Raw genomic sequence first — 12,713 nt, 5'->3', positions numbered from 1 at the left:
GCCATCTTCCCAAGGCAAGGGAGTTAACTGACCATAAAAGTCCAGTTTCCACCCTTGCTGAACTAGGCTGGTATTATGGAGTTACATTTTGCCTGGACTAACGAGTCTATGCATAGTCCAATCACAATCGTGCAAAGAAATCGAAATCCGATTCGTAAACTGTCGTGCTCGCTGACTTGGTTGATGCATGTCATCGATCCCAATTGCGTGGATCGATGCTCATGATATCAATCACTGGATTGTCTGGTCCAGACTCGATTATATACAGACCGCCGTCATATAGCTGGAATATTGCTGAGTGCGGCATTAAACAACAAACAAAACCATAATTTAGTGAATTTAGAACATTCGTATTGACTGTTCTTCCAGGTGACTGCTGGGTGCTGGCAGCCATTGCTTGTCTGAGTTCCCCGGAGCATCGGGACCACTTTTTCCGGGTTGTCCCGGAAGACCAGAGCTTCCACAACAGCTGGTATGCTGGACTGTTCCGCTTCTGCTTCTGGCATTTCGGGGAATGGAAGGAGGTGGTGGTGGATGACCAACTTCCGGTGGTTGGCCAAGATCTTTTCTTTGTCCACTCTTCACAGCCTAATGAGTTTTGGGCAGCTCTGCTTGAAAAGGCCTATGCCAAGTGAGTTTCACGTAAATCTATCAAATGTGTTGGTAAGACAGCAATATGTTTACTCCATAATGTAGTATGTTGACTGTTAGCTTTCCGGTGACAACTGCCATAGAAGTACTACCATAAGTTTCTGGGATATGGAGTTTTATTAAGTCCAGTAGGGTGTTATGTGACGTAGGACTCCTGCGTCAAAACATGCTTTTCAAAAACATTCAAGCGACTGTTACAAAGTCTTTAATAGGCATTTCGAAGTTGGGAGAAGATGAATAATGACACTTTTTATGGATAGCAACTTCTTTTATTCTTTGCCACAACGTTCAGAACTACTTCTTGCTCCTTCATCTGATGAAAAAAAGAAGATGCTATCCATAAAAAGTACCATGTATTCAACTCTAACAAATTGATTATTTTCTCATGTTTCAATCGACAGGATTGTCAGGGACTAAAGGTTGCTGTGTGTATGTGTAAAATGTTGTTTTTTAATCTCGTATTTTAACTTTATTTATATTTTTTAATGGAGAAAACAATTGATGGATTTGGGGAAGTCCACATGACAATCAGACATACATATGTACAAGTAGTTTTTTTCAAAATGGGGCTTTGAACCCTGAGATCAGCCTTTGAAATATTAGTGGATGAATAAATTTAACAGAGTCTTGTTCTGCTGTAAAATTGTGTGCTTTGTCTGTGCAGTATTTAATTGTATTTTCATAGCTCCAGAGAAAATTCATGGCAGCCTCCAAAAAGTGAATAAAGCCTTTTGATTTTAGACTATACGGATCTTACGAGGCCCTCAAGGGGGGCAATATGGCAGACTCGTTGACTGACTTCACTGGCGGCCTGACTGAGAGCTACGTCATCAGGGGAAAGCATGCCAACATGCCTCGCAACATCGTCAACATCTTGTTCAAGGCGCTGGATCGTAATGCTCTGATTGGCTGCGGCATAGACGTGAGTAGACACATTGTTCATCTGTGCTCAACGTTCTACTGTCCACAAGCTCTTGTCAATGCATAATCATGCATGTTAAGTTGCCTACACGTTCAGTCAGATGTAAAACCGCTTATGCTTAATCTATTTCAACTTAATCCCCAAAAGGTCTGAGCCTATGCTGGTCATAAGAGGCGAGTTGATGGATTGGCTGGTGAGACACGGTGACTTGGTTCATTGTGTGTCATCTCATTGCACATAATATCAATCACTGGTGTGTGCCTGGTATTGGGAATGGCCAACATTGGAGTGAGTGAGTTTAGTTTAATGCCGCTTTTAACAGTATTCCAAATATAACTTTGTGGTTCTACTTCAGGATAAGTCGATATCTCTGGAGAATTGTTGAGTTGACAGACTCTGAGTTAATTACTTCTCATATAATATTGATTATCAAATATGATGCCATAATATTGAGTTGGGAAGCAGAAAGTTTGCCATGACCTTGTCAGGCTATCGGTTGGGACTTACAGTACTTGCAGTAAATGGAGCCCCAGGTCGTTAGAAAATTGTCAAAGGGGCACTTATCAAAACTAGACACAGAATTAATTTTGGTTTCAGAGATCAAATGGTACTAAACAGTTTGATCTCTGAAACCAAAATTAATTCTCTGTGTCTAGTATTGATAAGTGCCCCTTTGACAATCAAATGGTAGTAAACAAACAGACCCGTGAAGATTCCAGGGTAGAATAGGTTTTCAGCAACACATGCTTGCCGTAAAAGGTGACTATGCTTGTCGTAAAAGGCGACTAACGGGATCGGGTGGTCAGGCTCGCTGACTTGGTTGATGCATGTCATCGATCCCAGTTGCGTGGATCAATGCTCATGATATCAATCACTGGATTGTCTGGTCCAGACTTGATTATTTACAGACCGCCGTCATATAGCTGGAATATTGCTGAGTGCGGTGTTTAACAACAAACAAACCAAACCAAGTAAACAAACAAAGTTCTAACGTTGATGAAACACTAACCTTTTCGATAACGGTTGCTAGGCAATCCTATTCCCTTTCTGCACTGTTGTTTTCTGTACAAAATGTGTAGTATACACAAGGGAAAATATGGAGTGTCATGTAGGTGTTTGGTCTAAGTAGGGGGATGCTTATAAAGATTACCAACATACGGGTCTAGAAGTTGGTCAGGGTGCACATACTGGAGCAGGGAGCTTAATACAGGAAATACGGTAATCACCCATTACCTGTAGAATTAAATGTACAATTTTGAGCAATTCATATTTTCTTTAAGATCCTTTTACCAGTGGTGTATGGTTTATCTGCAGTTGCATGTCACAGGACTGGGAATTGAAATCAATATCACTATTACCACAATGTGTATTTAAAGCGGTGTGGGTCAGGTACCAATACACAAAGGACAGGATACATGATCTGTTTGGGGCCACCGGATCCACATAATTTAAGTGAAAGTAAGAAATATGAAAATCAGTTTTATCTGCCATGGACAGACAGGAATATCCCTTTAATTGGAGTCGTACATTTGACATAGCAAGTCTTTGACTTAAAAATATGAGAACTTGGTTTTCCATACAGTTGTAGATAACAACAGCATAGGATTAAAAATATCATATTGGGTTGCAGCATTGCTCAAAGTTCTCTTTTTCCTTTTTCCTTTTTCACTCGTTTCTTCATTGCCATGAACTTGTTAAAAAAATCCAAATATTTGAAACTGTCCAATTTTGACATTTCTGTTGGCACCAAAGGAGCCGTATCCAACATCAGTCTGTGCAACCTTCAGAACCTCTGCTGTGACTCCTTTGCCATCATATATATCCAATGTTGTCTTCCAGTCTGTGAAGTCCGGCTCGGGAGAAGCAATACTGGAGAATGGCCTGGTTGCAGGACATGCTTACAGTGTCACAGATCTCAGGGAGGTAGGTCTCATAATACAGTGTCACAGACGTCAGGGTGTTAGGTCTCATTGCTTGCAGTGTCACAGATCTCAGGGAGGTAGGTCTCATAATACAGTGTCACAGACGTCAGGGTGTTAGGTCTCTGCTTGCAGTGTCACAGACCTCAGGGAGGTAGGTCTCATAATACAGTGTCACGGACCTCAGGGAGTAAGGTCTCATTGCTTGCAGTGTCACAGATCTCAGGGAGGTAGGTCTCATAATACAGTGTCACAGACGTCAGGGTGTTAGGTCTCTGCTTGCAGTGTCACAGACCTCAGGGAGGTAGGTCTTATTATACAGTGTCACGGACCTCAGGGAGGTAGGTCTCATTGCTTACATTATGTCACAGATCTCAGGGAGGTAGGTCTCATTGCTTACATTATGTCACAGATCTCAGGGAGGTAGGTCTCATTGCTTACATTATGTCACAGATCTCAGGGAGGTAGGTCTCAATGCTTATAGTGTCACAGACCTCAGGGAGGTAGGTCTCATTATACAGTGTCACAGATCCCGGGGAGGAAGGTCTCATTGCTTACATTATGTCACAGATCTCAGGGAGGTAGGTCTCATTGCTTACATTATGTCACAGATCTCAGGGAGGTAGGTCTCATAATACAGTGTCACAGACCTCAGTGAGGTAGGTCTCATTATACAGTGTCACAGACCTCAGGGAGGTAGGTCTCATAATACAGTGTCACAGACCTCAGTGAGGTAGGTCTCATTATACAGTGTCACAGACCTCAGGGAGGTAGGTCTCATTGCTTACATTATGTCACGGACCTCAGGGAGGTAGGTCTCATTATACAGTGTCACGAACCTCAGGGAGGTAGGTCTCATTGCTTACATTATGTCACAGATCTCAGGGAGGTAGGTCTCATAATACAGTGTCACAGACCTCAGTGAGGTAGGTCTCATTATACAGTGTCACAGACCTCAGGGAGGTAGGTCTCATTGCTTACATTATGTCACGGACCTCAGGGAGGTAGGTCTCATTATACAGTGTCACGAACCTCAGGGAGGTAGGTCTCATTGCTTACTGTGTCACAGATCTCAGGGAGCTAGGTCTCATAATACAGTGTCACAGACCTCAGGGAGGTAGGTCTCATTATACAGTGTCACAGACGTCAGGGAGGTAGGTCTCATGGCTTACATTATGTCACGGACCTCAGGGAGGTAGGTCTCATTGCTTACATTATGTCACAGATCCCGGGGAAGAAGTTCTCATTGCTTACATTATGTCACAGATCTCAGGGAGGTAGGTCTCATGGCTTACATTATGTCACAGATCCCGGGGAGGAACGCCTCATTGATTACAGTGTCACAGACCCAAGGGAGGTAGGTCTCATTGCTTACAGTGAGGAAGGTCTCATTGCTGACAGTATCACAGATCTCATGGAGGTAGGTCTCATTGCTTACATTATCACAGATCTCAGGGAGGAAGGTCTCATTGCTGACAGTATCACAGATCTCAGGGAGGAAAGTCTCATTGCTAACATTATGTCACAGATCTCAGGGAGGTAGGTCTCATGGCTTACATTATGTCACAGATCCCGGGGAGGAACGCCTCATTGCTTACAGTGTCACAGACCCCAGGGAGGTAGGTCTCATTGCTTACAGTGTTACAGATGTCAGGAAGTAGGTCTCATTGCTTACAGTATCACAGACCTCAGGGAGGTAGGTCTCATTGCTTACAGTGTCACAGATCCCAGGGAGGTAGGTTTCATTGCTTACATTATGTCACAGACCCCAGGGAGGTAGGTTTCATGGCTTACAGTGTCACAGATCTCAGGGAGGTAGGTCTCATTGCTTACAGTGTCACAGACCTCAGGAAGTAGGTCTCATTGCTTACAGTGTCACAGACCTCAGGGAGGTAGGTCTCATTGCTTACAGTGTCACAGATCTCAGGGAGGTAGGTCTCATTGCTTACAGTGTCACAGACCCCAGGGAGGTAGGTCTCATTGCTTACAGTGTTACAGATGTCAGGGAAGTATAATGTCTCATGGCTTACAGTGTCACAGACCCCAGGGAGGTAGGTCTCATTGCTTACAGTGTCACAGACCCCAGGGAGGTAGGTCTCATTGCTTACAGTGTCACAGACCCCAGGGAGGTAGGTCTCATTGCTTACAGTGTCACAGACCTCATGGAGGTAGGTCTCATTGCTTACAGTGTCAAGGACCTCATGGAGGTAGGTCTCATTGCTTACAGTGTTACAGATGTCAGGGAAGTATAATGTCTTGTGGCTTACAGTGTCATGGACCTCAGGGAGGTAGGTCGCATTGCTTACATTATGTCACAGATCTCGGGAAGTAAGTATCAATATATGTCATCATACCTCAAGGGTGGTGAACGTTAATAATATCGCAGTCAGTTGATTGTCTAGTTCAAATTTGAATATTTACAGGTCATTTAGCTGGAGTAATGATTGCAGTTTATAAAACCAAACAAACACACCTTATATGCCTTATTCATTATCATTATCCAATACACAACGCTATGCTAACAACAATGATTAATGGATGATTGCAGATTCAGATGATGACAGACAGGGGACAGATTCCAGTCACATTGATCCGAGTCAGGAATCCTTGGGGGAACAAGATTGAGTGGAATGGTCGATGGAGTGATCGGTATGTCTGGCTTTGACTCTCCAAATTTACCGAATGTTAATCGATCATGGTCCAGCATTTGTTTGTAAGAAGTCCCTGACTGGTTCCTGTCCTAATGAGTTGTGACAGGTTAACTATAGTTATTTGAAAAAATCAGGTGTTCTGTAGCTTTTTTTTTAGTAGTATTGGAGAATAAATAAACTGATGATCAAAATAAATGGCTATATTTAGTAAATACTTCACCATTTGTTTGTATCCTTGTTTTTTCAAGACATTCTCATAAAGCTTGGCTCCCTCTTGCCACCCTTCCCCACCCCACCCCCGATTATTACTACAGGACTCGTGAAGATTCCGGGTTAGAATAGGTCTTCAGCAACCCATGCTTGCCGTAAATGGTGACTATGCTTGTCGTAAAAGGCGACTAATGGGATCGGGTGGTCAGGCTCACTGACTTGGTTGATGCATGTCATCGATCCCAATTACGTGGATCGATGCTCATGAAGTCAATCACTGGATTATCTGGTCCAGACTCGATTACTTACAGACCGCTGTCATACAGCTGGAATATTGCTGAGTGCGGCATTAAACAACAAACAAACAAATATTACTGCTGACCTCCTGGCCATCTAGTGAATCTAGACTTGCAGGCTTTGAAGATATTAGTTTAAAAAGTGCCAGGAAATCTGGATTGTGAAGGATCTAGGTTCTAACCATATTATCTAGGGCTGGGACGAGTCCAAATTTACTACCCGGGTACCCGCCCCCCCTATTACCCGACCCTACCCGGGTACCTGCTGTAGGTCATAAGTTGGTACAAAATGTTCATTTGGGAATTGTTTTACCGGAGCCCTGGCAAAAAGTGTTTAGATATAGTATAAAACAATCTGATTTTGTATGCACTGAAGTTGACTGAAGCTTTGTCTTAACTAAAATATATGAAAGTGAAATGCGAACACTAGCGACTTGTAGTTGTGTAACCATGGAATTTTATTGTTATTGTCATTTAACTATTATCACATAACTAACCACGGGTCCGGGTAGTCCAGTAGGTACCCGGGTCCTACTCAGGACCCACCTGACCTGAGTACCCTTGTTAACCGTCCCAGCCCTAATAATATCACAATACTATTATAAAAGTATCATGTCAATAGCTATAGCAGTACTTGCAGTAAACCTCCTGAGTCTGCCCCAGTGATACTGTAAGCATTTCAACCTGATTTTCTTCCAGTTCCCAGGAGTGGTTGAGCATCCCCGACCATGAGCGGGAGCAGATAGGACTGGTACAGAGAGACAATGGGGAATTCTGGTAGGCTAGTAGTAAACATCTCTTGTTGCCATGGTAATGGCAGTCAGTTCCGTTAAGATGGAAGAGCTACAATAAGACAATGCATGTATCATGTATCTGCACATACACCCTGACATTCTCCCTTGAAGCTGAATTACTTAACATAAAAATGTACTTTTAAAATATGTCATTTGGTGATATGTTTTCAACCAAAACATAACCATATGTAAATTGGTTTCACAAATTATTTGTATTCATATTATAAGTGTATGATGCCCCATTCCTAAACAGCTGTATATCTGCATTTGATCTGCTCTCTCAAATTGTTATTCTAAATGTTGAAAAATAAAGACAAGTTATGTTTTGTTTACTTGACAAACAGACCTGTGTTTTTTTTAAGAAAAGAGCTACAATGAATAACATAATAATGTTTACATATATCTCATCCCGAGGTGGGGCACAGGTGGCCCAGTCGTCTAAGGCGCCGCGATTCGCTGTGCAGAGTTGCATCCCTTGGGCATGCCAGAAACCTATGATTGTGGGTTCGAATCCTGCTTCACCCCGATTATGTTTCTAGGTTTGTCAGCACCATACCCGTGCTCTTGGGTTTCACCAAAGTGGTAAACGTCTGAGACCTGCATCACTTTGGGCTTTCCTCCCACATTAAGCTGACATGCCGTGATATAACTGGAATACTGTTAAAAGCGGCGTTAAACCCAACTCCCTCACTCACTCTCATTCATAGTGTATGTAATATTAATATTTGAACAAATCAGTGGTCGATGTGCAAGTTGTTAGTGTTGAGTTTCACATATTTAACAGGATGGATTTCCAGGATTTTGAGAGGAACTTTGATAACCTTGACATCTGCAACTTGACGATGGATGACGATCTCAGCCATGTAGTGGAGCATCATGGGAGATGGATAAAAGGCTTCAATGCTGGCGGGACACCTTCTAACAGAGGTTAGAGACAGTCATGTAACCGTAGAAACCGTGACAAGTGTGTGGTTATCAGTCATTACTTGAAACATCTCACGTTTGTCATCTTCCTGAGGCAAGAGACCTAACTGACTATAAAAGTCCAGTTTCCACCCTTGCCAAACTAGGCTGGTATTATGGAGTTACGTTTTGGCTGGACTAACGAGTCTATGCATAGTCCAATCAAAATCGCGCAATGAAATTGAAATCTGGTTCGTAAACTGTCGTGCAGATTTCGGTCGATTGCAGGATTTGCAAAGCATGTGCACCGCCAACTCGTTGTCAGCAGATATTTTCCAAACCTTTTCATGTTTTTAATCAAGGTGCTCGCGTGATTTAATGCACCTCGCGATGTAAGACCAGTTTTATGACAATATAGACCTTGATGATCAACCATATCGGCTTGACTGTGAGGCACCGTTTTGTTTGAAACAAATGCAAGTGATGGAATCTGATTGGTCTGTAGGAGAGGCGTAGAAGGGACATAACTCTTAATAACCACTGGTGGCGCTACGATTGAGCCCAGGAATTCCAGCCAAGTTCGGCAAGGGTGGAAACTGGACTTTTATAGTCAGTTAACTCTCTTGCCCCGGGAAGATGACGTTTGTTGGATACCAGACACAGGTCCCCTGTACCTCATGTAGATTGTAACAGGTACAAAATCGGTTGTTGTCCTATTGGGTGTTCTATCATTGTTGGAGACAAGGAGGCAATGCACCGACATCATTCGAAGACCTTATGTTTTTGGTGCCAAGCTGATGTAAACATAATCCAAACTAGAGAATTCAGGTATTTTATTATTAGCCAATGACAATGCAGGATTGAGAGGAAAACCATTTACTGCTGACATGAAATGACGTATTCCTGTTTAAGCTGAAGGTCATGCCTGATACGAATTTGAACAATGTTTTGAAGAATGTTTTGTTAGAATAAATAGACAAGGTACAGTAACAATCAATCATGAGAGTGTATAGTGTTGTTTGTCGAAGTATTTGTTGATGGTTGGAATTTGCAATCTGTTCGTGTCTGGTGTGCATCAGTACAATATGCTGATACAGCGTATCTCTGGAGCACTGGATAGTGACTGTACCTCCTGTGTGAGTGAGGGAGCCTGGTTTTCTTCCACTTTTTGCAATATTCCAGCAATATTCCAGCAATATTCCAGCAGTATTCCACAGCAATATTCCGACCTGTGAAGATCTGGGTTAGAAGAGGTCTTCAGCATATAAGGCAACTATGCTTGTCATAAGAGGCGACTAACGGGATCGGGTGGTCAGGCTCGCTGACTTGGTTGATGCATGTCATCGATCCCAATTGCGTGGATCGATGCTCATATCAATCCCTGGATTGTCTGGTCCAGACTTGATTATTTCAGACCGCCGTCATATAGCTGGAATATTGCAGAGTGCGGCATTAAACAACAAACAAACAAACACAGCAATATTCCACAGTCGAGAAATCCACATTGGGTTTCACACATTGTACTCATGTGAGAAACAAAACTTGAGCATGATGTGCGACTACTTATAGCATGACTAAAGTGACTGGGCGAGCATATTAAACAGTGCACAAAAGTGTTTTCAACTTCATTTGTAACATAAGGTTATAGACTGGACAGGTACATGTCTGTATTACAATTTCAAACAGGGTACATTTCTGTATTACAATTTCAAACAGGGTACATTTCTGTATCACAATTGCAAACAGGGTACATTTCTGTATCACAATTTCAAACAGGGTACATTTTGTATGACAATTTCAAACTGGGTACATTTTGTATGACAATTTCACACAGGGTACATTTCTGTATTACAATTTCAGACAGGGTACATTCTCGTATGACAATTTCACACAGGGTACATTCTTGTATTACAATTTCAAACAGGGGAACATTTCTGTATTACAATTTCACACAGGGTACATTCTTGTATTACAATTTCAGACAGGGTACATTTCTGTATTACAATTTCAAACAGGGTACATTTCTGTATTACAATTTCAGACAGGGTACATTTCTGTATTACAATTTCAAACAGGGTACATTTCTGTACTCTGATTTCAAACAGGGTACATTTTGTATGACAATTTCAAACGGTACATTTCTGTATTACAATTTCAAACAGGGTACATTCTCGTATGACAATTTCAGACAGGGTACATTTTTGTATTACAATTTCAAACTGGGTACATTTCTGTATTACAATTTCAGACAGGGTACATTTCTGTATTACAATTTCAAACAGGGTACATTTCTTTATTACAATTTCAAACAGGGTACATTTCTGTATTCTGATTTCAAACTGGGTACATTTTGTATGACAATTTCAAACAGGGTACATTTCTGTATTACAATTTCAGACGGTACATTTCTGTATTACAATTTCAGACAGGGTACATTTCTGTATTACAATTTCAAACAGGGTACATTTCTTTATTACAATTTCAAACAGGGTACATTTCTGTATTCTGATTTCAAACTGGGTACATTTTGTATGACAATTTCAAACAGGGTACATTTCTGTATTACAATTTCAGACGGTACATTTCTGTATTACAATTTCAAACAGGGTACATTTCTGTATTACAATTTCAGACAGGGTACATTCTCGTATGACAATTTCAGACAGGGTACATTCTTGTATTACAATTTCAAACAGGGTACATTTCTGTATTACAATTTCAGACAGGGTACATTCTCGTATGACAATTTCAGACAGGGTACATTCTTGTATTACAATTTCAAACAGGGTACATTTCTGTATTACAATTTCAGACAGGGTACATTTCTGTATTACAATTTCAGACAGGGTACATTCTCGTATGACAATTTCACACAGGGTACATTTTTGTATTACAATTTCAAAGAGGGTACATTTCTGTATTACAATTTCAAACAGGGTACATTTCTGTATTACAATTTCAAACAGGGTACATTCTTGTATTACAATTTCGAACAGGGTACATTTCTGTATTACAATTTCAGACAGGGTACATTTCTGTATTACAATTTCAGACAGGGTACATTTCTGTATTACAATTTCAAACAGGGTACATTTCTGTATTACAATTTCAGACAGGGTACATTTCTGTATTCTTATTTCCACCAGGGTTACTCTTGTAGACAGGATGGTGGTGGTGTACCTTTCTTTGGTAGCCAAACTGACCGTGACCCCATCAGACAAACGTTTACAGCTGGCATACTCACAATCCCTTCATTGCAGATACGTTCTGGACCAACCCCCAATACCACGTTCGACTCCAAGACACGGACGATGATGATGATGGTCACTGCAGCTTCATAATGCAAGTGATGCAGAAAGACAGGCGCAGGATCAAACATAAAGGACCCAGGTTTCTGTACATTGGATTTGTAATATACAGGGTAGGCAAAATATAATACTGTATTCAACGTAATAAGCGCCCACAGCGATATTTGCTAATATATTGGCTAGTGAACAATGCCAATTAGCAGCCCTTCCGATTGATCAATGTACACAAGACTTATTTATTCGTGTATAATACGCACTTGTGTGTTATATCACCCTTAATTATGAGCAATTAAATTCTGGAAAATATATCTGTCGTATATAAACATTTCAGGCTGTCAGCATAAACCACAAACTTTATCTTTTAACTCTGTTTTTTTCACCAAAATAATATTCTAATAAGAGCCCCCTATTTCTAATTTTGAGAGCGCCCTGGGCGCTTCTTACGTCAAATACGGTACTTGTAATATACTGAGTTGGCGAAATGTAATATTTGTAACAACAGAGTTGGCAGAATGTAATATTTGTAATATACAGAGTAGGTAGAATGTAATATTTGTAATATACAGAGTAGGCAGAATGTAATATTTGTAATATACAGAGTAGGCAGAATGTAATATTTGTAATATACAGAGAAGGCAGAATCGAATACTTGTAATATACAGAGAAGGTAGAATGTAATACTTGTATTATACAGAGTAGGCAGAATCTAATTTTTGTAATATGCAGAGTAGGCAGAATCTAATCTTTGTAATATACAAAGTAGGCAGAATGTAATATTTGTAATATACAGAGTAGGCAGAATGTAATATTTGTAATATTCAGAGGTAGGTAGAATGTAATATTTGTAATAACAGAGAAGGCAGAATGTAATATTTGTAATATACAGGGTTATCTTCCCGAGGCAAGAGAGTTAACTGACTATAAAAGTCCAGTTTCAACCCTTGCCGAACTAGGCTGGTATTATGGAGTTACATTTTGGCTGGACTAACGAGTCTATGCATAGTCCAATCAAAATCGCGCAATGAAATCGAAATCTGGTTCATAAACTGTCGTGCAGAT

General features: G+C 40.9%; 1 protein-coding gene across 1 annotated transcript in view; it reads left to right on the top strand.

Moving 5' to 3' along the window:
• The window catches only part of LOC139442790 (calpain-9-like), a 56,469-nt gene that overhangs the window by 31,096 nt on the left and 12,660 nt on the right, over nt 1–12,713 (top strand). Inside the window, exons 3-9 of the mRNA XM_071223680.1 lie at nt 370–631; nt 1,393–1,573; nt 3,413–3,496; nt 6,041–6,141; nt 7,349–7,426; nt 8,228–8,370; nt 11,607–11,767. Of these exons, the coding sequence (XP_071079781.1) occupies nt 370–631; nt 1,393–1,573; nt 3,413–3,496; nt 6,041–6,141; nt 7,349–7,426; nt 8,228–8,370; nt 11,607–11,767 (1,010 nt within the window). The remainder of the gene's footprint in view (nt 1–369; nt 632–1,392; nt 1,574–3,412; nt 3,497–6,040; nt 6,142–7,348; nt 7,427–8,227; nt 8,371–11,606; nt 11,768–12,713) is intronic.

Source organism: Haliotis cracherodii, unplaced genomic scaffold, assembly GCF_022045235.1.
Source record: "Haliotis cracherodii isolate W230 unplaced genomic scaffold, xgHalCrac1.p SCAF_5, whole genome shotgun sequence".
NCBI classification, from domain to species: Eukaryota; Metazoa; Mollusca; class Gastropoda; order Lepetellida; family Haliotidae; genus Haliotis; species Haliotis cracherodii.
Note: the sequence above shows the minus strand (reverse complement) of the source record. Positions and strands in the feature narration are given on the sequence as shown.